Source organism: Euleptes europaea, chromosome 11 (genome assembly GCF_029931775.1).
Source record: "Euleptes europaea isolate rEulEur1 chromosome 11, rEulEur1.hap1, whole genome shotgun sequence".
Taxonomy (NCBI): Eukaryota; Metazoa; Chordata; class Lepidosauria; order Squamata; family Sphaerodactylidae; genus Euleptes; species Euleptes europaea.
The window spans coordinates 39,493,134-39,519,913 of NC_079322.1; the positions used below are offsets into that span (position 1 = coordinate 39,493,134).

Consider the following 26,780-nt stretch of genomic DNA (forward strand, 5'->3'; position numbering starts at 1 on the left):
CCGTGGGTAACAATGAGTTGAGAAAATGATTAATTAGTGAATCAGGTGATCTCTGTGAGCGGTTATCAATCAGAAGCGGTTCACGGTTCAGTTTAAATTGTCCCCTACCTCTCTTCATTATCCCTCTCTGTTTTAATAGCTGGTATTTGTGATGGGAGCATCTGATCCACTGCTTGAGTTAAATATAGCACTGTCTAGTGTAAGGAGAAGATTTAATGGGAAATGGTTGGCATTCTTTCTCTCCAAAGCACAGAGCGAGAGAGAGGACGAGCACTGTGCACATACAAGCACACCACAGAGGGAGAGATTGGAAGGGGGGGGGAAACCGGCAGGGCAGGCAGGCAGGCAACCGAGAGATCCTAAAGACAGATCAGCGCCCTGCACATTGGAATTGTCCAGCTTGCAGCCAGCATGCTCGTCCTCAGCATCATGGCGTTGGGATTTTATCTGCAGCTCCTTTTCTGCTTTGCTCTGTCTCAGACCTCCCTTGTTGACAGTGTCTTCTCCATCTCTGCAGGTAAAGGACGACATTGCCACATAAATTGGGGCTGTACTTGACTAGGCAACGCTTGGTGCAACCCAAATCCCCGCGGTTTAGGTTTCTTAAATTTTAGCTTTGGCTTTAGGTTTCTTAAATATTCTTGCCTTTTTTTTTTTTTTTTTTTTGGCCAGGTTTGGAAACCACAACAAATAGTTTGATTGCAAATGTCTACTGAACTATAATTGCAAATTCATAAGAGCCAGTTGGCAAATAATGTTTCTTTTCCAAATTCTGCTTTTTCGTATGCTTTATTTTTAATTAAACCTGATTTTAAACTAAAATCTGTTGAATAGTAGTGGGCCAGATTCTCAGTGAGTGCATGTAAAATGACTATGCTGCTTTCAGCACCAAACATTTTCTTCAAGAACTGTGTGTTTTTACTTTGCATGGGTTTAAAAATAAGTAGACGAGAGGAAACACAAATGCATCACAAAGTATATTAGTTTCTATTAATATGCTTGTGACCTCGTCCTGTCCTGCTGGACTTGAACTGGATGTTAGGCAGAGTAAACATCTTCTGGCCGTGCCAACGATATGAACAAATTCTCAGATGGCTTTCATAGCAAAGTTATGGGGGGAATCTTGATAAGCACAAGGGAAAGCCTATATATTGGTTGAGTGCAGGGAATACCATTTTCCAAAAAGTTCTCTTCCAGCTGTGTGTAGTAGAAAAAAGAGGAGCAATGGGTGTGGGGGGACTATTCACATGTAGCTTCTAATTCTTGTTTTCAGACTCTGAAGATGGCTTTCTTTTCACTATACTTGATCCTAGCCTGCATTCAAACAATCCTAAAAGTATTTTGAGGCCCTCTCAATTCAGATTTTGCACCTTCATCCTCACTGGATTATCACATCAGTCTGGAACATGAAAGGGCTCAGATTCTACAGGTGACACTATAGCAGTATCAGATAGACGAAAAGACATCTCCTTTATTGTTGGATGTGAATGAAAACAACAATCAGAAGGCTTCTGCAGAAATCCTTTAGAAAGTCTACTAGAATGTCACGATGGGTAGCCGTGTTAGTCTGCCTGTAGCAGTAGAAAAGAGCAAGAGTCCAGTAGCACCTTAAAGACTAACAACATTTCTGGCAGGGTATATGAGCTTTCGTGAGCCACAGCTCACTTCTTCAGATACCTGTGACTCACAAAAGCTCATATCCTGCCAGAAAGTGTGTTAATTTTTAAGGTGCTACTGGACTCTTGCTCTTTTCTACCATTGTGAAAGGTTTTTTTGAATTTTAAAAACATCGTTCATTTTCAGTATCATTCCTTTTGGATAATTTCCTTTAAATGCAAGGACTTTTAATGTTGCAGTAGAATTCACTGACTAGAATACTAAGAATCTGGAAATGTCTAATATGTAATCTTAGCTATGTAATCTTGTCCTTGCATTGTGAAAAAAATACTGTCAGACAATGATGTGTGGTACTCTCTGATCAATTCAAAGCAAAGCAATCTCATTAGGAAAGGGAACAGGATGGACCAAAGGCAGCACACTGAACATAACAATTTGATTTTTCCCCTTGAAATGTTTAAACACAGAACCAATAGCCTCTCCTTCTTCAATCTTCATTCATAAATCATTTTGTAATATAGTATCAGAACAGAGATTCTCCATTTAAGAAAAAAAGCCAAAGGTACAGGCAAGCTGCTTTTGTGTATTTTTGCTTAAACGTATGTCCCACTGTGTTCAATGGGGCTTGCTCTCAAATAATTGCATGTGAAATTTCAGCCTTCTAAAGAGGTGGGAATTTGAAAATACATCACAGCAAGAAGGTAACAGATAGCCTCTCCACAGTTATTTTCTAGTATCCAGTGGGACAGGCAGAAAGTATCATTTAGTGTTATGGGGTGCTTAACAAACATGTTCATAAATATTTTCAAAGGAACAGTTCATATACAATAACATTGGGCTGGCTTTCAGTTTCTTGCGGGGTGTGGGGGAGGTATTTGTCCCACAATCAGTGGGTTCTAGATCATCAAGCCTGAACTGTCCCAGAAGCTAAAATGACTAAACTGAGGCTATCGTACTTCGTCACATTATGGGAAGACAAGAGTCACTGGAAAAGTCAGTAATGCCAGGAAAAGTTGAAGACAGCAGGAAAAGAGGAAGACCCAACATGAGATGGATGGACTCTCAGTTTGCAAGACTTGAGCAAGGCTGTTAACAATAGGACGTTTTGGAGGACATTAACTCATAGGGTCGCCATAAGTCAGAAGCGACTTGACGGCACTTAACACACACACAGATGCTGTCTACATGGAAAGGTTAGGCAGCCTGTTTCAAACTATTTCTCCTGTGGAGTTAAATTCTAGCCAAGTTAATAGAAACAGTCAAGGAGCCACCTGTTGGAGTCTCATTAAAGGAACCAAAGTTCCCCCCCCCCCCCATACGCAAAAGCAATTCACTCTACAAGGAGAAATTAGGTGTAGCATCTCCTGGCTTTTGTCCAAGTTCCTTGGGTGAAGAGAAAGGGCTGCTATATGCTTTTGAAGGGGTTCACCACTTGATTTGATAGCATTCCACTGGCTATTTGAGTGGTAAATTGTCCTGTTGCACTGTGGTGCTTCCGGAAGTAAACGGAAGTGAAAAGATCAGGTCACTCGTGGCTGCGCACGTGATCCTTGCTGTGAGCTAGCCGATGGATAGATTGCACTGTGGACAGGTTGTACAATGGATAGATTGTGTGCGCATCTTAGATAGGGCTGCCAAGTGGCAATTGTCTGCCATTCCAAGCCACCTGGCAACCCTTTCTAACATGCACGCACACAGTGCAATCTTGGAATAAAGTTGCCAGCTCCAGGATGGGAAATACCTGGAGATTTTGAGGATGGAGTCTGAGGAGGGTGGGGTTTGGGGAGGGTAGCGACTTGTTGGGTTTAATGCCATAGAGTCCACCTTCCAAAGAGGCCATTTTCTCCTGGTGAGCTGATCTCTGTCACCTGGAGATCAGTTGTAATCCCAGGAGATCTCTAGCTACCACCAGGAGATTTGCAACCCTATCTTGGAACAATATCTGCCCTCTAGCAATTGCTACTGGCTTTTTAGAAACCAAGCAAAATAAAGCAAAAGCCCAGTGGCACCTTAAAGACTAACAATTATAGACTGTCTGTCATGAGTCAGCCTGCAGAGACCACCTCTGACAAAGGGGAAATAGAAGCCAGAACAGAGGGACATCCTCAGGCAGAAGTCCCACAGGAACAACCACAGGGCCTACAGCCTGCCAGAATAGAGGATCAGCCAAAGTCAGAAGATGACTCACCATGCCTGCAGCCTGCCAGCTCAAGGACTCCAGTTGGACCTGACACCATGCAATGTGCATTGTACTCCAGAGGCCTCGCCAAGGCCACTGGAGCTGAGAAGAAGACAGGTTCGTCTGGCAATGCAGCAGAGACGGCAGAATGCTAGACTGAAGACTTTACAGAAGAACTTCCTCAGTAGCAGTGATGAGGAAGAGCAGGGCTGAAGCACCACCTATGAACTCAGCCTAATCAGCATCAGCTGGCTCTGCTACCGCAGCAGGAGAAAAGATTTAAGCCATCATTTAGGCTTGGCTGTTGCGCAAGCAACTTGTCACCAACCTCCTTGTGTACCAGCCTTGTTTCCTTGCTGAACTTTGGATTCCTGGTATCCTGACTTCTTGGACTGACTTTGACTCACGCCTCGGACTTCCCTTGCCCGTACTGAGATCTTGGACTTTGCCTGAACTGTGAATGACCTTGGACTGTTCCCCAGACTACACTTCCAGCCCTCCTTGCCTGCACTACGAAACTGTCCCAACACAGGAGGAGGAAGGAAGGCTATCTTGGGCACTAGAACATCTTTCTTAAGAAATGACTTGTTGATTTCAGCATTTATCATTGTGGTTATCTTGGCATAAACAGTTTTTTTAGTGTTAAGTGTTTCTGTGTTCAGAAGAACTGCAAGTATATAGTGAATGGCCTTTAGTTTGTGCCTTGAAGTACTCTTTTGGTAGATGTTAGACCAGCCAGTGTGTCTTTTGCCCCGTTCTGTACTTTACTTGCAGTAGCCAACTATGGGGCTGGTTCACATCTGCACTTTCATAATTAAACGAATGCCTAGTCAAGTGCAGATTTGCAACCATGAAGAAGCCATCAGAGGTCAAAACACTCCAGAAAAAAAGGCATATAACTCAATATCAAATTAAAGAGGCTACTTTTCAGTGGAGTCTGTTATTTATTTGATTTGTTTCATAGCCATTTCACACAGAACTGCTTGAGAAGCTTACAACAATTCAAAACTGTGTACTCCATATATAGTTCCCAGTCAACTAATGTTAAATATAAGTTACATCCCACTTTTCTCTTGAATGGGTACCCTAAGCAGCTTCCAACATTGTTCTCTCCTCTCCTGTTTTATTTTCACTATAACAACCCTGTGAGGTAGGTTAGACCAAGACCCAGTGAGCTTCCATGATAGTGAAGTTTCAAACTTTAGTCTCCCAGATCCTAATCTGACACTCTGACTACCGTACTATTGCGGGATGAAAAACAAAGGTGATTTGCATCCATGTTCATCTGTCTTTGTATGCCTAGCTACAGCAGTGTGTTCATTTCTCCATACAGACAGGAGGAAAATACCAGTTTATTATAATAGGTTTTTTTCCATACCATGAATACATGGCTGATCCACCAATCACAATGCTAAATGCACTGGAAAAAAATTGTGCCATATTGCATGCATCACAATATAGACATAGTTTCCTACAAGGAGACTATTTCTGTGTAGGAAAATTTCAATATGGGAGGAAGTGCTGTGGCACATCCAGTCAGCAGCTGTTCTTGTTCTTGGTTGAGTAATTTAGCACAGAATTAAGAGCATGGGAAGCATCCTGGGAAAAGTCTGTTTTATTCCAGGTCATCTCTACGTGCACTGTAGGAAGCCATCAACGCAAGTGACTTGACATCCCTGCCTGATATAGTCATCATCTGTCAGCCAGAGGACCAGATACACTGAATGGTTCTCTCACTAAAAGCTACAGAACAAGCTCCCCTCTCCAGTGCTTACTATGTGGCTTCTAACATATTCCCAGCCCTACGGATACATTTCTTTACCATGCACCTAGTTGACTGCTCTCACCCAAGCCAAGATACAGGCCAAAGGCCCTCCTCCCCAGTGTAACCAACAGTAGTGGGTCTGCTTTGACTTCTGTACTTCTTATGAATCTTAGCTGCTCCCTTCATGAATAAGCCAAGAAACAGAATAAGCCTGTTTACATTGAGAAAAGGGGTCAAAGAATTATGCAGATTGTCAGTGAGGGAGCAATTCCTGGCCCTTCAGACCTTCCTTAACTCACAATGGAGCCCCCGCTGTTGTTCTTGTTAACTTCATTTATAACCCCCCTTTCTCACTGAGACTCAAGGCGGTGGATTACAAAATCTGAAAAGCAATTCAATCAGACAACAAATGAAGTAAGATTAGATGTACAGTACTAGAAAGACAATGCAAATGAAAACTCGCCTAATGACATGCCACAATGAAGAACGGGGCTACAATGGTAGAGGACGTTGATGATACGTAGAAGAAACAGTGTAGTAGGCTACGCTAGTTTCCCTTATAGAAGTGACCTCCTGTGCTGTTCCATTATATTACTATTGTAATCCCTTTGTTAAAAAAGCCCTCCTGAACATTTCTGTTTTGCACATTCTGTGGAAGGATAGGAGGGTGGGGAGTCTGCCTGACCATCTCAGGGGCGGGCTGCTCTGCAAGGTGGGCGCCATCACAAAGAACGAGCCAAACTGTTCAGTTGAAGCGAATTAGCAATTGTTTCTGTTAATGTTTACGTGTACTTTTGAGTTTCTAATGAACCAGTGTGGTATTGTGGTCACGATATCAGTCTAGGACTAGCGATGGCCAGGGAAAAAACCTTTGCTCAGCTTTGTTCAGATGGTGACCTCAGGCCAGTCTCTCTGTTACAGTCTAATTTATCTCACTGGGTTGTTGTGAGGAAAAAATGAAAGGAACCATAGGAACGATCCTAAGCTGCTTGGGTGAAGTAAAAATGTGATAGACTATGTTTTTTAAAAGTCCATGGCAAGAAAAAAGCACCATCTGATAGAGCTCAGTCTGAAAGGTACTGCAACGTACTATGTCTTCCCCCCCAAAAAAAGTATAATCTGTTTCTAATAGTAAATTTTGTTTATTATTTATTTATTACAGCATCCATACCCCGCCTTTCTTTTTGATTCAAGGCAGCTTACAATAATAGTTAAAAAAAAAAACATTTTAGTTTAAAACCAAAATTAAACAACAAACCTACTGTAATGGCAGACAGTAGTTAGGGACACCCCATGTATTTCTGTCCTCGTTCCTGTATACTTTAATTCTCCTCTGCGTATTTAGTTGTCCTAAGCCTAGACTCCCAGATAATTATTTCTATCTGGCAAGATGACAGCTTCTTTTTGGAAAACCCTACTTTATACACTGTGCTTGCCAAGTGTAAGCCTAGTCGCACTAAATAGCCACACCATTCCTGAATGATGACTTATCTTTCCTATCACTACAAAAATACTCCGCTATTTTCCAGATATATTTGAAAACTGGTGGCCTTAGGGGCCTGTATTCTTGTCCCGATAATATCTCGCCATGGCAACACATGTCACAAATAAAACAACTAAAACAGCTACATGGTGGTAACTGGGATTTAGAGGAAAACAAAACGTGAGATGTCAAGTATCTGACAGGGCAATCCTAAACAGAGTTACACCATTTGAAATAAAAGAACTTAGAAGGGTTGTAACTGCTTTAGGAGCACAGTGTGGTTTACATAAAATACTGCAGTGAGCAGTGGTTACTTGCTCTGAGGAAGAAGTTTATGGATTTGCAAAGTGCAACTTTTCTGCCTTTTACCCAACATAACCCCTGTAGAAGTATAGTGCCACGTTGTTCCTGGAAGTACCGAAGGAACCTGTCAGCTCCGGCCAACCGGATTTCTTGGTGCTGAAACATCATTTCTAAAGGAAATGCTTCAGGGTATTACATTACGTGACCAGACATGTGATTACATTTTCATGCAGTTATGGTGCAGCAAAACAACAGTTGGTAGTAACAGATCTGGGCTGAAGGCGTGAATATCTGCAGATGTGCCTTTTAATATCTTCTTGGGCAGACATCTGTTTCTAAAGATATCACTGTTGTTGGTACAGTATCTTGATGGTGATGATTTTTTTAATCCCATGGTACAGAAGCTAAGCAGGGTCAGCCCTGGTTAGTATTTGGATGGGAAGTCCAGGGTTGCTGTGCAGAGGAAGGCACTGGCCACCTCTGTTAGTCTCTTGCCATGAAAACCCCAAAAGGGGTTGCCATAAGTCGGCTGTGACTTGACGGCACTTTACACACATACACATGCTTTGAGCTATGCTAATGCATTATGCAAAGTGAAGTTCCTTTTAGCCTTTGTGGTGTCCAGGTAGTTAGAAAACAGACACGATTGGGAATTGAGCTACTCTTTGCTGTATTATATTCTTGGGCACATGGTTGGTAGGAATTTGAAACTGGTTTGACCTAGATTGAATATGTACCAGGAAAAGGGGAAAGCAGCAATTGGGTTAAACTTTGCTTTAGGATTTGATGGCCCTGCTGTTACTCTGTAACTAATGTTGCCTTCCTGTGCCCTGCTTTCTGGATCTAGCCATGTTTGCATAAGTGGTAGATTTTGTAAATAGGGTATAAGAAAGATGCAGTATGTCTCCAGTGTTCTCTCTTTCAAAGGGATCTAAATTTCTTTGTCATGTTTTATTATTTATAGATAGATACAGTAAAAAGAATGCCAAGAAGAACAGAGAATAATATGCAATTATTTCTAAAGTAAATATACAGATACAAAAGGGGAAAAAAGAAACACAGATGAGAGATCCCAAAAATGCTAAGATTCATTAATAATAACTAGGGGCACTTTCACACAGTCCAAATAATCCACTTTCAATGCACTTTGAAGGTGGATTTTACTGTGTGAGCTGGCAAAATCCACTTGCAAACGATCGTTAAGGTGCAATGAAAGTGGATTGAAAGTGCATTATTTGGGCTGTATGAAAGTGCCCATTAAATCAAATCATAGCAAGAACTTCTCATTGAACATTTTCAACCAGCATTGTAACATTTCAATAATTTAAAATAACAATTTCTCCATAAATGCCTCCCTATATTTAATCTGACTTTCACAGAAATGCTCACCAGATGTTATACTACTCAAAAGACGTTATTCTACTTCCAGATTTTACCCTTCCAGAGCAAAATAGATGGCACTTTACTTTGTTTCTAGTATTTTGTGATTAAAATTCTGATCAGAATTATCATAATACATGCATGCAACGTGCATGTGCATGTTTTTTGGTACCTCTTTTAAATAGCCAAGGAAGGCTGCAATACCGAGGCCCTTTCCTGAGTGTCAGCCCCACTGGCTAATATGGGTGTTACTTGGGAATAGACTACTTAGGATTGCTCCCTAAAATGCTTACTGGGTTCAGTGGGACTGGATATTCAGTCATTGTTTGAATCACTTCCAGTAGTCTTGCCCCATTTTACAGACATTCAAAACTTAAAAAAAAAAACTCTTAAAAGTTCCACTTTGCTTCTTGTGCCCTCCAACAGATGGAATTTACATTTGTATATATTTATCAGGTATTTTAAAATGCTAAAAGCAACAGTAAAATGGTGTAGTTGCAGACAATTACTCTTGAGTAAAAATGCCATGGTACTGCTTAGTTAATGGGATCATTGGGACAGTGCAGCATTCCAGTCACAGGGAAAGCTAGAAGGAACTCTGGAATTGATTCTAAGCTTAGGGAAGCTGGAAGATAACAATGATATCTAATATATGAATGTGACCAAGGGCATGAAGAGAAGGTACTAAGCTCTTTTAATAACAGCTACTGAGTTGTCTTGTGACCCCACTGAATTTTAACTTGACATGCTTCTGCATTCTTATTGGAGGACACAGCACCTCCCCCACAGTGGATCACAGCTTGCACGGGTTTCTTGGAACAGGTGGAGAAATTCAAAGTGACTTCTGTCTTTAATGATAATATAGCAATGTGTTCACAGGAGCATAGTTGTATTCTCAGTCTAGAGTTTTGCAAAATGAGGACAATTCTAACTATCCAATTTAAGAGTTCTAGAGATTGCTTAATTTTTGAGAATGGGGGGGGGATGCCAAATTGCTTAGACTCAACCCTTCATAGAAACTGGATCCTTTGAAGGACGTGGATATATCCTGGTTTGCATTTCAAATCAGCTGTGACTTTTCTTCAGGAGAAACTATGTTTTTGTCCAGCTCACTGACTCTACATATTGGCTATTGTCATGTGCTTAATAGGTTTACATGCCTAAAACACAATTTACTTTTGAGAGGGAGGGGGGAATGTGTATATGGAAGAAAATAACCCCCGACTTTGATTTTGATACAATGTGTACGAGTGTGTGTAAGACTATTTGATTTATTTTGATGATGTTGCTATAATTATTATAAGACAGAAAAAAATTACCACAACCAGTGCTCTAAAATATATGCAATGGCAGGTATTTAAAGTCTTACAAGATTGCTCCTTCCTTTCACATCTCCCATACACCCTGCTAATGGCTAGTTGCGGTGGCTGGTTCATATATCAATAGAAATAAAGTCCTCAAGCTCAGAGAGAGGTGTTCCCCTAATCCTTTGTGGTTTCAGAGGGGGAAATGTGGAATATGAACTAGTCTATTAATGAGAAGGTAAAGCGCACTTCCAGAGCCCGATTATTGGGCAGGTTTTTAGATCTAATTCCCAAACAGTTACTTCAGTGAGGAGGAAGAGCCAGCTGATAAGTGAGATGTGAACTTCTCTTAGTCCTGTAGTCCTAAATGTTTATGTAAGGTTCTCCACAAAAATAATATTTCCATGCCCGCAGAATTAATGTAGGGGGAATCCGGAGCATATATATGATTATATGATGCTGCCTTATACCATTTAGCTCTGCACTACATACTCTGATTAGTGTCTCGGGCATAGGAAGGTAGGGTTGTCGCCTTCTGTTGGCAATCCCCAGGAGAATTTGGGGGCTGAGACTGGGAGAAACAGTACTGTGGGACGCCATGACATCATCTCTGATTGAGTACCTGGAAATGCATCACTGCATTTTGTAATACCCTATGAGTTTCCACAATCTCTATGGTAAAAAACGAAGAAAACCAGAGAAATTCCTAGAGTGTCATGAAACATGGTAATGTGACTTCCAGGTACTCAGCCAAAGATGACATCATGGTGACACATGACACCATTTCCTCTGCCATTTTTTGCTCCCAACAGGGGGTCTGATCATGGAGGTAGAAGGTTGCCTGCCATGGTGGACAACCAGGGAGCCCTAGAGGAAGGTCTTTTCCAGCATCTGCTAACTGAAATTGTTAAAAGTTTAGAATTGGTCCTAGAACTTCTGTATACAAAGCAGGTGTCTGTTTGCAAGCAATCTATTTCCTGGCATACGTTCAATTTTTCCATTCCAATTTATTAATGCTCACAGACTGGTTGGTCATGTGCAAATAGAGAAATGATACAAAATACATAGTATAAATACATTGTGGGATATAATTATGAAATGCCATAGACAAAAAGTTTACCACTGCAAGAGTCACGTGAGGGTCAACATCAGCTAACAGCTACAATTTCCAGCTCTGAAGCTGGAGTCCATTTTTGCATGTAAACTGTAATCTGCTTGTCTCAGGCAATACTATGTTACAGTCAATAAAAAATGCCAGCTAGTATCTAATTTTCCAGATTTACAATCACAGATCCACTCAGAAAATGGAATCCCTGTAAACCTACCCGATAATTCCCCTAACGGTAACACATTTAATCTTGCTTTAGAAAATAGGATTTGATATTTAGGTACCATTAAGAGCTTAACAATAAGCAGGTAGAATCTTTGGGACTGGGAGACCTAAATAATGCAGGGAGCACACCCTCCAAGCTCTACAACATGTACTTCAGTTATCAAAATGTAGCACAGTAGATTTTATCATATGACGCATACAGGTATATTCTATTTGCTTTAAAAACTCAGATGGAAAACCGAGTTTCTGTAGTTTATCATCAACTAATTTTGCCCATGTACCATATTTCAAAAACCATCATTAGCAAGCTGATGCAAATAATATTCTTCTGAAGAGTAGAATATTTTTAATCTGAAAAGGGCTATTGCAATACTCTTCTGAAGAGTACTATATTTTTAATCTGAAAAGGGGTATTGCTATCCAAGCCTTAGCATCTAAGGTTGGTTCAGCAAATTCCAAACGGATTGCAGGAGTACACATAGGAACCTAAAGGGGGAATCACACTAATCATTAACCTTGGCTATGGCCAGAGATATACCATATAATAATAATAGAACAACCTAGCCTAAAATGCCCGAATGGTGGTTGGTTACTTCCCAGGGTCTGGAAAAATCATAAGAGGACTTATGAAGCTAATTTCTTAGCATCATTAATGTGGCTTGTCTAAGACCCAATTAACAAAATTTGTTCACCTGTTTAATCGAGAGGCCAGTCATAAAAAAAGGTAGATGGCATGGTGGAGGACCTTTAGAAAACATTAAAACTTTGGTCTTTTCGTTATTTACATCTAAACTCCTGGGAACAGTAAAGTGCAAAATAATTCAATAAATGGCTTAAGCCAAGGCGAAACTGAGATATCAACAAAACATCGTCGGCATAAAACAAATCTGAAACAGCTGTTTGAGTCAAATGAGGGTGGTGGTGGAATTCACCAGAGAGATGGCTATCAGTATCATTTATATACAGGTTTAAAATTGAGGGAGCCAGAAGGCAGCCTTGTCAGATACCTCTTTTCACTTTGATCACCTTGGTCAACTGTCCATTGTTTCCACATCTCACTTGCACAATATTGTTTAGATGACATTTATAGATTAACCAAAGAAGTCAACAACCCATGGAAGTCTTTGCTAATTTTTCTCACAATCGAACATGAAAGATAAAACCAAAAGCTCTTTTTAAATCAATAAAAGCCACATAGATTCTGCCTCCAGGTGGTTTCGCATATATTTTTTTACCAAATGGGCAAGTACCGCGCAGTGATCAACAGTAGAAGCCCATCTTTTAAAACCAATCTGAGAAGGCATAAGAATTTCGTTATCTGACAACCATGTTTGTAATTTCACTGGCAAATAAGAACTAAACTGCTTACCCAAACAAGACAATAAACTAATTGGTCTGTAGTGGTCAGGGAGAGAATAGTCACCCCTTTTATGAATAGGAACAATTATCGAGTTTAGCCAAGATTGTAATATAAAGGCAGAATTACAAATATTGGGAAAAGAAGGGGAGAAGAGGACCACAATCTGAAACGTTACTCTTAACTAGTTCACTAACAATAAAATCGGGCCAAGAGGCCTTGCCTGTTTTAAGATTTCTGATGAGACCAGCCACTTCTTTATTTGTTATTGAGGGCCAGGGAATGAGGCCGGCAGGCAGAGAAGGAATCTGGGCAGAAGCGCGGGCTTGGTACTGCCTCCTCCAAGCCCACACTTTCTCCAAGAAAGCAAGGCTGTCCAGCAGTAAGTCAAATTGTATTCCCGGTAAAGTATTATGATTTTTTAATTTATACCCCACTTTTCTCTCCTCTCCCCCATTGTTATCTTTACAATAATCCTGTGAGGTAGGCTAGGCTGGGAGTGTGTGACTGGGAGAGCCAGTGTGATATAGTGGTTAAGAGTGGTGGTTTGGAGCAGTGGACTTTGATCTGGAGAACCGGGTTCGATTCCCCACTCCTCCACATGAGCGGTGGAGGCTAATCTGGTGAACTGGATTTGTTTCCCCACTCCTACACATGAAGCCAGCTGTGTGACCTCGGGCTAGTCACACTCTCTTGGCCCCACCTACCTCACAGGGTGACTGTTGTGGGGAGGGGAAGGGAAGGTGATTGTAAGCCAGTTTTATTCTTCCTTAAGTGGTAGAGGAAGTCGGCTTAAAAAAATTCTTCTTCTTCAGCGTCAGGGCTTTGTCACTGGTGGCACCTTGTCTATGGAATGCCCTTCCTCATGAGGCTTGCCTTACACCTACTGTACTCTTTTAAGTGCTGGGCTCAAACTTCCTCTTGTTAATTAGGGGTTGTTCTCTTACATTGTTTTTACAGTCTATGAGACTCTTATAAAGATTTTAAATGTTTTGTGCTGTGGTTGCAGTCTAGCAGGGTTTTTTTAAATGCTGTGTTTAATTTTTAATATATCTGTCCTGTGTTTTTATCATGTTGTGAATCACTCCCCCCCTGCACCAGTGGCCCTGTGGCGCAGAGTGGTAAGCTGCAGTACTGCAGTCCAAGCTCTGTGCACGACCTGAGTTTGATCCCAACGGAAGTCGGTTTCAGGTAGCCGGCTCAAGGTTGACTCAGCCTTCCATCCTTCCGAGGTCAGTGAAATGAGTGCCCAGCTTGCTGGGGGTAAAGGGAAGATGACTGGGGAAGGCACTGGCAAACCACCCCATAAACAAAGTCTGCCTAGTAAATGTCGGGATGTGACATCACCCCATGGGTCAGGAATGACCCGGTGCTTGCACAAGTGACTACCTTTACCTTTTTAAATCACCCTAAGCAGGTTTCCTGGAGTGACAGAATGGAAATGTTCTAAATAAAAATAAAATAAATGGTCATTATTATTGAGGTTTCCTCAAATGTACTTATCAGCTTTATGCTCTGCCATCTTGCTTTGTTTCAGGGGCGGGCTCAGATGAAATCACTGAGGTGATTTGTAACTTAGGGGATCCTGCGTCTTTGAAATCTTTCTGAGTCTGTTGAGAAAATCATTTGCCTGGTTTGTTGCTGGTGTTGATATCAGAGATTAAACTTTCCACATCATTGTGGGGTGTCAATAAAATTTTATCAAGTGTGTCCAGTATTTTTGTTGAAACCGTTTGGCAACCCTAAGTGAAGGGGAGGGCACACAAGCAGGTAGGGGAAGGACACACAGGCAAGGGGAAGGCATGCGGATGGGTGAGAAAGAAGGAGGGTGTGAGAGGAGGAGAGCAGAGGGGGGCCTGGCAACTCTCTGCCTGGAGCCCCCCATAACCTGGAGCCAGCCCTGATAATAAAAATGCTAACGTTAATCTAGGGCTGTCAAGCCCAGGTGGGAGCAGGGGATTCCACACACCCCAGGTCCTGTTGCCTGTTAAAAATACAACCTCTTGTACTTAATGGAAGTTCTTGCTGGAAGGGACAAACGGTAGTTCTAGGAATTGCCAGAAAGTCTATGGTTTTACTGCACCCCCAACCCTCTCACTGGTTGCTTGGCAGCCCTACATTAATAATTGGCAGTTTATGCATGAACAGAGTTCAGCACCTTCTTAAGTGTTTTGCTGGAACAGTGCCATTCCAAAGACCCCATCTTTAGCCTCTCTCAGTGACTTCCAGTTCAAGCTTCTTCTTTCAAAGATGATAAAGAAACGACTTTTCTTACTGTCAGCATCTCAAATTGGCTCTGAGAATCAGGCCATTTTCTTTATGGCAATTTCAGGCATTCATTTTCTAGGGCATGGGGATTGCAAAACAAGCAGGGGGAAGAGTTATTGTTATTGTGCCTTTTTTGGGTTTTCATTTTAATATTATTACTAGTAAGGTATGATAATACAGATATCAAATAGCAATGTCTACAGTTCAAATTCTGTGCCATGTTGTGTAGCTGTTGAAATGTTTCAAATCACCTCCAACCATATGTGCCTTCCCATATATATGTTCCCCATGAGCCAGCTGCAGTCATCAGACCAGAGTTTATAAGTAGTGTCTCCACGCAGGTCAGTTAGAAGTGTTTCTGCTCTGTCTTGGGCTGTCTCAGCTTTCCCTAAACTTCTGGGGCTGTGAGGTCATCTCTCAACCCTGCAAAGATTTCAAAGGCTTCATCAAGTGGAACTCTTCTGATGTGCTTTTGATGGCTCATTAACGGAGGTTATGGCCTCTTCTTTTTATTAGTATTTCTGTGAATTGAGGTTTCAGTTGGTTTCAATTGATGTAAGCTGCTTTGAGTCCTGTTAGTCAGCAGGAAAGTGGAATATACATATTATAAATAAATAACTGTGCTGGTGGGAAGTGCCATCAAGTCGCAGCTGACTTATGGCGACTCTGTAAGGTTTTCCAGGCAAGAGACCAACAGAGGTGGTTTACCACTGCCTGACTCTGCATAGTGACCCTGGATTCTTTGGTGGTCTCCCATTCAAATACTAACCAGAGCTGACCTTGCTTAGCTTCTGAGAGCTGACAAAATTGGGCTAGCCTGGCCCATCCAGGTCAGGGATATAACTGTTCCTTGTTAACAATTTAAGAGCCCCGTGGTGCAGAGCAGTAAGCTGCAGTACTGCAGTCCAAGCTCTGCTCACGACCTGAGTTTGATCCCGACGGGAGTCGGTTTCAGGTAGCCAGCTCAAGGTTGACTCAGCCTTCCATCCTTGTGAGGGCGGTAAAATGAGTACCCAGCTTGCTGGGGGTAAAGGGAAGATGACTGGGGAAGGCACTGGCAAACCACCCCATAAACAAAGTCTGCCTAGAAATCGTCGGGGCGTGACATCACCCCATGGGTCAGGAATGACTTGGTGCTTGCACAGGGGACCTTTACCTTTTATAGTTAACAATTTGACAGTTTGGGCCCTGGCTCATCAAAGCATCTCAGCATAAATATAATCTGAAGGTAGTGAATTGTGCTGTTGATCTCAGGCCCTCTTCTGTGATATGTGTTAGCATGATAGGGTTGCTATTTATCCTATCCAGGATTAGCCTTAAGCAGTTTAGGAACGCAATGTGTTGTTCAAAAAACGCCTGAACTCTGTCCTGGATGTGTATCATTAGAATTTGGGAGGTGGGGTTGTATTAAACATTTATGTGGACCTTTAGCCGCTTGTGGAAGTGAAACTCACACGTTTAAAACATAATCAATACTGCGGCAATAATTTCCATGAACAGAAGGCAAAAAAATGTAGTTCATAGATACTGAGCAATACTGCTGTGGTATTGCAGGAGTTTCCTTCCTTGTGTGTTTCCTTGCTTTTATGTGTATACAATTCACATGAGCTATTAAATGCCACAAAATAACTACAATGTTTGCACTGGCCTTTGTTAACTGGACCCTGACACCTGAACGATTTTGAATATATTAAAATATGATCAGAAACTCCACAGAGTTAATGTTGGAAGAAGAATTTATTGTGGGGGTTGTGTATCTATTACTTTATGTGCTGAATACAGTGAAAACACATTTAGTTAATGCTACTTGTGACAGGGAAGCAGTTAAGAAAGATCTGTGGTATTTGAGAATTGCTAGTATATCTTAAGTTTTAGATGACTTGTGGGCCCTGCCATAGCTAAGCTTCAAATGACCAAAATGACTTCCAGGAGCATCAATAAACATAGCTTTAAGCATGAAAGAAGAACCCTGATAGATCAGACCGGTGGTCCACCTAGTCCAGCATCCTATTTCACAGAGTGTTCAACCAGAGGGCCAATTAACAGGATAGTTACATTCTGCTAAGCCTTAAAATGTGAATGCAAGTGTTGCCTTAATTTATATGATTTCCCTTATGACTGTAATACATAACATTTGCAGAAAGGAGACTCTGTTCTCTACTCCTTTCCTTTTGTTTTTCTTTTCACAAGCATCTTGTCCATGATTTCATCCTTGCATTTCTGCTGAATTCTGCATTGTTTGAGTCTTCTGCTCCAATTTTGAAAGACTCTTAATGAAGCCATTTTTAGCCTGTAGTTAATAGAAGCATTTCTTTCCAACAGCCCTCCCTTGCTTGGAACAGAAGAAACGAATTAATAACCATCGAGTTTGCTCTCTCCTTGTCCCTCCCCCTCCACCACCCCCTCCGTTACTTCCTCCAGCATATTTCAAACAGGGACAGAATTCCGTAAGTATTGTTTCAAATAATTTCCGTTTCATGTAGTGACAACCTAAGAAACCATTTTTCCATGTAAAAAGTAACATACAGCCGGGTGATAGGAGTTATAATTTATTAGGGCTGCACTGCATAGTCAATTAATTGGTTGAATTAATCAATTTAAAAACTTCTGATTGATTGACAGACGTGCCCTGGTTAGGCAGCAGGTGCCATCTTTTCACACAGACAGGACGCAAAGCCTCTTCCGACTTGCTGCCTGTTATGAAATGTACATGTATCATCTAAAAAACAAAGCATGACTTTATTAGCCCTGTTTTGATTCATATGCTGGTTTTTGTAGTGTATAATTTAGATTCATTCCTTTATATTGACTATTGTTATGATCACATTACCGTAGCTCTACTATGAGGCTTCCAATATAGTCTTACATTGAGTTATTCCATTCTAATCCCATTGATTTCCACGGCTTCTTCCACACTACGTTGATTTTTCATAGCAGTCAGGTTGCTGGTGCAATTCTGTGTGGAATCTCCCTTGCAATGAAGATTTCAGGCAGCCCAGGACAATCTGTTTTCTCTCTCCATTTGTAGTGGTGGTTTCCCTTTCACTCTTTGATGTGCATTGAACCCCCTCCCCACTGTGTTCTCATGCAACCCTCAGGATTCTTTGTCCTCCCTGTTTTATTTTTATTTTTAATTTTGAGGAGAATTGGTAATGCAGCACTGCATAGAAATAACACAATATCATTTTTAAAGCTTTTCCTTTTTAAAAAAAAACCTCCACCTATTGGCAGACACCTCCAACGATTCCCTCCTCCCTTCCCTAAAAGGCAAGCTGAACTGTGGATGATTCTCTTTAACAACCCTCTACAAAATAAACTCCATGTATTTGCAGAACCTCTGACAGTTCCTCCCCCACTAAAAGGCAAGATGAGCTGTGGGTGATTCTCTTCTGTTTTTGAAAAACAAGCATGAGTAAAGTTGGATAGGAATAATGCAATACCTTTAACAACTCTTTAAAAATAAGCTCTGAGTATTTGCAGAACCTCCAATGATTTCCTCCCCTCTGTCTAAAATGCAGGCAATTCTCTTCTGTTATGCTGATTGCTGCAAGGGACTACCCTTTATGATCATCAACAATGAAAAGAGTAATAGACTATCATTTCACCACAGTCCTACAACTGTACTTTCCCCCCTTCAGAGACAAGAAACTGCTGGCGCCAGTAGCATACTGCCCAGAAAATACTGGTTGTTTTTTTTACAGATTTACAATAAAGCAGATTTGTGTGTGTGTGCAAAGAACGGGCTGTTCATGATCTGTGTGCAAAAAGGGGATGACATCATGTGGAAACATAAAAAAACACAGCAGTCAAGTGGCTGAAATCTGGGAAATCCTTCTTGGGGAAGCAGCCCATGGTAGATTACATGCTAAGATGCTGCAGCTGCTGTGTTGTAGGCCCTTGTCTGTCAGAGGTATTGGTAGAACAAACAGCAGGTTTGACCATTTGCTTTAGTTTTCAATACGCTCAACATGCTTAGTAAACAAAGTTTTACTTTCTCAGCTGTTAGATTTGAGCCCAGTAGCACCTTAGAGACCAACAAGATTTTGGGGGGTATGAGCTTTCTACGGTGCTACTGGACTAAAAACTGGCTGTTCTGCTGCAACCCAGCCCAGCTACCCTCTGAAACTTTCCCAGCTGTGTACTCGATGTCCTATTCTTGAGAAGGAGATTCTTTGAATAACGGATGGTTGCCCAGAAAAATCTCTGCACAAGTTGATCTAACGGTTCACAGTTTTGATACATTATGTGGGAAATTTTCTTCTAAGTTCAGGGAAGTATTCACCTCATTCCATCAGAAGCAACTAATTGAAAGGTTTTGGTATGGTCATGTGGGTTTCACGTAATTGGGCCTATATAAGACGGCCACATCCAAGACATCCCTGAATCTCTCAAATGGGGGTTGTGTGAGACTATCTAATCTGTCTGAAAGTGTTTTGGTGAGAATCTTAGAAATCAGACGATAAAATAAAATCTTAAGATAGGTAGGATAAGGGATGATATGTATGTCTTTCTGTTTCTGATTTCATTTACAGATGCAAGTATATTTTGTATCATTGTGATTCATAGCCCTACTATAATGTAAGTAATGGGGGTGGATCTTTCCTGAAAAGATTCCAGCTAAGTCCTGCTCCTCTGTTTCTGCTCCATTTTGTGTGTGTGAGCTGTAGTGGTTGAGAGTGTCAGACTGGTATCTGGGAGACGCAGGTTCAAATCCTTACTCATGCCATAGAAGTTTGCTGGGTGACCTTGGGACAGTCACATTCTCTCAGCCTAACCTACCTCACAGGATTGTTGCAAGGATAAGGTAGAGGAGAGGAGAATGATGTAAGCCACTCTGGGTCCCCACTGGAAAAAAAGGCAGGGTATAAACAATCAAACAAACAAGCAATTTTTTTTGCTGTTTGTGGTAGTGATGCACTACCAGCTGGTGTTAGTATCCTGCTGGTGCTGAAGTTGCTAGTTGACGCTGATATTTTTCTTCTGATGGCAGAGTACTGGTGTAGGGTGCTTAGTAAGCAATCTTATGCTCATCCTATGGGCATAACTCATGGATAGAATTGGAGTGATCATGTACTAATAACACATAGAATTGAGAATCAGAGTGGAATGCAGAGGCATGAGTGCAGTTAAATCATATTTGGATCTTTTATTATGTACTGCCATTTTAGCTCTCCTTCCTCCTTTCTTATGGTCACTCCTTCAATAAACTGTGCAAAACAAAATACCATAGGCCTTATACTTCTGAATGTAAAAAAAAATAATACAAAAAAGGTTCAAAGAAAAGAATCCTGCCCAAATTCTGTTGTGACATGTCTCTGCAATGACTAGAATACCAAGGTAATCCAGGGTTTTTTTTTGGCAAATTGTTCTGAGATTCTTTCCAACTTCTTGTAGATTCTCACAGAAATCCATTGTGTCGTCTCACAGTTATTGGAGGTCTTCCTACTTCTTTATGTTATGTTAGTTTTAATGCCTCTCTAGCGTCACCTCATTCTGTAATTTACTGGCAATCTGTCGACATTTTACTGCAAACGAAGGAACATGACCAAAGGTTAAATAAAACAAGCACTTCTGTCTTCTTTTTATACTGCTCCATGCTCACCCTACAAGTCACATATCACTGTGTCAAAATGTAGACTATACACCATGTCCTGCTAATGAAGTAATGTCTTACAATCGAGCTCCATAAAAATCTGCATAAGCCGACTGAGAATTAAGAGTTAGACAAACTGTGCCAAGAGAACATAATGTCAAACATTTTTCACGTTGATCAATTACCCCATCAGATATATTTCCTCACTTCATTTAATTAGTAAAAGACTGGTCATGGTGTGATTTCCCCCCCCCCTTCTTTTCAATGAATGTTGAAGATCCAAGTGGTCCTGAGTGATGCTTGCAATTTCCTATAGAAAGGGTGTGGGGTCAATCAGCTGTGATCTTGCATATTAACCAGAGGGACATGATTCTGGGTTGGATCATACCACTCCACTCAGTTAGCAGCAGCGCTTTCCTCTGATGCAACAGAAGAATATCTTCCAAGGTGCTGCCTCTTGCAACAGAAGAAGGCTCCTTGTGTTAGAAGAAGACACCAGAGTGGTAAGGTCTAACCCAGTATATCTGCATTTGTATGAAATGACCAAACTATGTATGGTTCGGCAAACAATAATTTGTGATGGGGATAATTTAGGTCTCACCATATTGTGGTTCAGTAGATGAAATAATTTGGAGTCTGTTTATCTGCAGTCAGATCTAACTGACAGGAGACAGAACTTGGCTTCTTGTGGTGAATGCATATCCAACAAATAACATGATAGTGAAATTCTCATAGCCGATATTACACTTGCAAGGGTATGAACAAATAAGCATCCATTACTTGCAAACTGTGCTATGAGGAGAATAGATTTAGATCACTATGTTGCCTAAGGAGACTGGAAGACTACTCTCTTTTGCAACAGACCTGGATGGTGAAGAGTAAAGATGAATAAATATCCACATGGTTCTTGCAGGGGAATGAATATAAATTGTCTGCCAATATGCAGTGCACCTAATCAAAAGTTTATTCCTCTATGAAGACATTTAGCAATCTTTCATTTTTTATCTCTTAGATGTTGCTTCCTCTGGACATGAAAAACTTATGTCAAATGCTCCAGATAACACAATCTCCGTGTGTAGAATCTGTATGCCCTCCAGGACCTCCTGGCCCCCAGGTTAGTATTGGATTAAATTATATAGGATGCTTTGGACAGAAGATCTGTGCTTCTTATTTATGGGGGGAGAGCAGGGGCAAAATCCAGTAGGAGTTGGGGAAGGAAGGAAGGGCTAGGAAGGCAATTTCTCTCCCACAACAGTGCTTATTTTACATTCATTCAGTTCACGTACTTGGCTGACCTCATCAAGGTCACTGTCAGTGATATAAATTCCTGGATATATCGTTAACCTAATTGAATCCTGAATCTTGTAAATGATGCATCTTGGATTCTATCACATGTGTGGATTCTATCAATGTGCATGTACTAAAGAATTCAGGATGGCATAGTCAAAATTGCTTGTGTTGACTGGTGCCTTTCTGAAACCACTGTTATCTTCCAGAGAGTATGCTTTATCTACACAAGCAAATTCTGTGGTGGTCATCATTGCTAACAAAATAAAACATGAAGTTTCAAATACACTTAGAGCAGTGTGATCTAACAGGGCACTGGGTTGGGATGTAGAAGCCATGGAGCCAGTCAAAAACTGGAGAGCGAGTGTGGTGCAGTGGGTTAGAGCAGTGGACTCTGATCTGGAGAACCGGGTTTGATCCCCCACTCCTCCACATGAGCGGCAGAGGCTAATCTGTTTCCCTACTCCTACACATGAAGTCAGCTGGGTGACCTTGGACTAGTCACAGTTCTCTCAGCCTCACCTACCTCACAGGGTGTCTGTTGTGAGGAGGGGAAGGGAAGGTGATTGTAAGCTGGTTTGATTCTTCCTTAAGTGGTAGAGAAAGTTGGAATATAAAAACCGACTCCTACTCCTACTCCTTGTCTTCTTTTTCTTCTTCTTCTTGTCATTGATTTTCTTTTTGATTAAACACAAGCAATTATATTAATTGTGATAAAATTTGGTAGAGTGGAGGTGATCAATTGTGTTAACCTGCTGCAGCTAAAATAACAAAGAGTCTTGTGGTATCTTAAAGACTAATGAATGCTTTGTAGCATGGGTTTTCCTCAGCCAGACAGTTCATATGACAATTAATTTGTTAGCCTTTGAGATGCTGTGAGACTCTTTGTTATATTAATTGTGATAGTCATCAAAGTCCAACACAACAACAAATATTAATAACTTGGCCAGGTTTTCTCCCAGGATGTTTTAAACTAAACATGGGTGATTAGATCAAAGTTACACGAAATAAAGCTGGAACTTGTCTGGAATTTTTAATTATAAATTGTTTCAGTAAAGGTTCATGTTTTCACTACTTTGACGGAAACTTCAGACAGAACAACAGAAATATACATGGAAATGAAAAGAATAAGGAATAGTGTAATGTGCTTTTCTAGTTTGTGTGATCATGGTGGGACTACAATGAAACATTCCATGCTGGAATATTTGACTAAAGTGTTATCCACTCCATTTGCCTTATCACCTCTATAAGAAACTTAGCTTCACCTTCTAACCACACATTGCCCTATTCATACAAAACGGCAGCTCTGAATATTGGAAGCCTCACATTCCTGTTGGTGGGCTCCCGGTATATAGAATCATAGAGTTGGAAGGGACCACTAGGGTCATCTAGTCCAACCCTCTTCACAATGCAGGAAATTCACAACTATCTCCCCCATACACCCCCAGGGCTCTCCCTCTCATGAACTGCCTAAGTTCATAGAATCAGCATTGCTGACAGATGGCCATCTAGCCTCTGCTTTAAAACCTCCAGGGAAGGAGCACTTACCACTTCCCGAGGAAGCCTGTTCCACTGAGGAACCGCTCTAAATGTTAGAAATTTCTTTCTAATGTCTAAATGGAAACTCTTCTGATTTAATTTTAACCCATTGGTTCTGGTCCGACCTTTTGGGGCAACAGAAAACAACTCAGCACCGATGTAGACCTGTTCCGAATGTCTACCCTGTATAACATACCACAATTGTTCCCAAGCCCTTTTTCCCTTCCTACTTTGTATTATTAAAAATCTAATAAAATATTTTTTAAAAAAGAAAAAGAAAACAACTTGGCACCATCCTCTATATGACAGCCCTTCAAGTACTTGAAGATGGTTATCATATCCCCTCTCAGTCTTCTCATTTTCAGGCTAAACATACCCAGCTCCTTCAATCTTTCCTCATAGGACTTGGTCTCCAGACTCCAGATATGTGGTAGTATTATTTGAAAAGGGCTTAAATTACCATAGGTTTGTCAGATCGAAATGCTGTTACTGTCCCATTGCAGGTACTTCTTGTAACCATTTATGATAAGCTCCTGAGAATCTGTGAACTGCTTATTGGTTCTGCCTTTTGAAGGGACAAAATCTAAGCCTTAGACAGAAAAGCTTGTACTAACTTTTCACTACGGAACAGAATTTTCAAATTACAACCCTACTTCCTCATATATAAAAAGGTAAAGGTCCCCTGTGCAAGCACCGGGTCATTCCTGACCCATGGGGTGATGTCACACCCCGATGTTTTCTAGGCAGACTATGTTTATGGGGTGGTTTTCCAGTGCCTTCCCCAGTCATCTTCCCTTTACCCCCAGCAAGCTGGGTACTCATTTTACCGACCTTGAAAGGATGGAAGGCTGAGTCAACCTTGAGCCGGCAACCTGAAACCGACTTCTGTCGAGATCGAACTCAGGTCATGAGCAGAGTTTGGACTGCAGTACTGCAGCTTACCACTCTGTGCCACGGGGCTCCTTTCCTCATATATAGTGCTCTAATAAAACACCACTTTTTCATTGTCTTTCATGACCCTCTAAAACACTTTAGTTAGAAAGGATACTGTTATAACCTTTTTTTTTTTTAGTTTTAGGACTGATGTACATACACACTTGAATAAATTGCACAATTCAGAGTTCCTTTGATTGTACTGCAAGTAGAAGGGCCAAATCTGAATGCTTCCCTCATCAAAATCGCTCCCTAGCATTTCTTGAAGAATTGTTCTAACTTTGCATTGTTCCTGCCACAATAGGATTTTATATGCAGAGGGGTTGAAAAAATATTCAGAGGAGCATTCAACCATTCTCTGAAATACTATAATCTCAAGAACTCTGTACCATAATTGTACCACTGTTTCTAAATGTGTAGAACTGTTCCAAGTCTCCCTTTCCCAGAGTTTCATCTGCTTTTAAAATATTGAACAACTTTTGCTCTGATCTCTGATTTATGCTTGTTGTTTCTATTATATTGCTCAATGGTAATTCATCTGCTACTGGGGCTGAAAATGTCATTTTTACTGGTCCTTAAGTGTTTGCAACTCAAAATAAGATCAGACCAGGACATAGGGTTGCCAACCTCCAGGTACTGAAGGAAAATAAAGACACCTCTGCACCCGTATCAGGAAGATGAGGAAATCAGTACAGGAGTATAGCTGTTAACAAAGCCAAATATATTGTAGCTATATTTTTCACAGTATGTGGCAAAACAACCACCCTAAACAATTCTATATACTACAATAAAAGATGTACAATTTTACATAACGAGATATCCAAGCAGGTAAGACACAATAATATCCTCTATCAGGTAAGTATTAAAGTACAGTTTACAAGAAATGTTCTTATAGGATGCTCTATCCTTATAGCAGCAAGGTGTGCATGGAAGGAGAGACACGAAGTATTCTTTTAGGATGCTCTTTCTTCACACAACAGCAAGTTATGCATTGAAGGAGAAAACGATCGTTTCAGGGCATAGAGCCCAGTTCTTCATCAGTTCTTCCTATGTAATACAATAAATAAATAAAAAAATACTTTTCCATTGTCTCCAATTCTTATGGATTACTTGTCACATTTACCAATAAATTACTAAAATTCTCTCACAGTTAATTATTTAAATATGTACAAAAATACTTACAAAAATATAATGCTTGCAGTTATACACCATCATCCACAGTGTTTGGTTTCAAACGAATAACCATTTCTTAGATGAAATACATTATGCTTCCCCCATAGGAGTAAGATGCTGAGTTCCTTCCACTCTGGGTAAGGACTCAAGTGGCGTTATTCATGTAATCCTCAGGGTGACTTAAATAACATAAATAGCCATAAATAGCCATCCGGTGTGTGCTTCGTGCCCCGGTTGATGCACTTCTATCAAAAAGCAAATCTTAAAGCGACAGTACCTATTTACAAGAAGCAAGACAAGTCATTCTCTAAATTTAAACCATGAGGTGCCATGGTATTCAGGATATGTATAAAGTAAGCCTCCTTGCGTCTAAGGATTCTTTCATTGTCGTTCCTATTGAATCTATTAGGTTGTAAGCGCCAAATAACAAAAAATCTCAGATAATTTTCATTGTGTTTACACTGAAGAAAATGATCAACTACCGGGGCTGTAGTTATGCCCGCCCTAATCCTGGATCTGTGTTCCAGAATACGTGCTTTGATAGGTCTTATGCTAGATCCAACGTTGATCTTCTATTACAACTGATCTCCAGACGATAAAGATCAGTTCACCTTGAGAAAATGGCCGCTTTGGTAAATGCATTGAAGTCCCTCCCTTTCCCAAACCCCGCTCTCCTCAGGCTCCACCCTCAAAACCTCCTGATGGTGATGAAGAAGGACTGGCAACCCTACCAGGACAGTAGACAGATCTGAACACTCATGAACTAAGTTGCATGTGCAATCCAGAAATTGAAAAGGGTGAAAATTGGTGTTTTGTTTTGAAAGAACAATGAAATCTTCTGACTAATTGATGGCTCAGTTTACTAATTAAATGTGCTGGAGTAAGCAGAAAAATAGGTGTAGTTCATGAAACCTATCATGCTTCTTTTTTAGGGTCCGCAAGGTATTCCTGGTGTGAAGGGACCAAAAGGTGACAAAGTAAGTGGAAGGACCGATAACGTTGATTTTGTAAAGTACCTTGAATTCAATGGCGGAAAAGCAGAGCAGAGATGTATCAAATAAATAAATATGTAGTCTGGCTGTTGATTTTTTTTTTTTTTGGCCATCAAGTCACAGCTGATTTAAGGTGACCTCATAGGGGTTTTTGAGGCAAGAGTCAAACGGAGGTGGTTTGCCATTGCCTGTCTCTTTATTGAGACCTTGGTATTCCTTGGTGGTCTCCCATCAAAATACTAACCAGAGCCGACCCTGTTTGGCTTCTGAGATT

The 26,780-nt window shown here is 40.9% G+C and overlaps 1 protein-coding gene across 1 annotated transcript in view; it reads left to right on the forward strand.

Moving 5' to 3' along the window:
• The first annotated feature begins 394 nt into the window (after positions 1–394).
• COLQ (collagen like tail subunit of asymmetric acetylcholinesterase) overlaps positions 395–26,780 on the forward strand; it is a 61,829-nt gene continuing 35,443 nt past the window's right edge. Inside the window, exons 1-4 of the mRNA XM_056857485.1 lie at positions 395–517; positions 17,312–17,436; positions 21,595–21,696; positions 26,447–26,491. Coding sequence (XP_056713463.1) covers positions 412–517; positions 17,312–17,436; positions 21,595–21,696; positions 26,447–26,491 — 378 coding nt within the window. The 5' untranslated portion in view covers positions 395–411. The remainder of the gene's footprint in view (positions 518–17,311; positions 17,437–21,594; positions 21,697–26,446; positions 26,492–26,780) is intronic.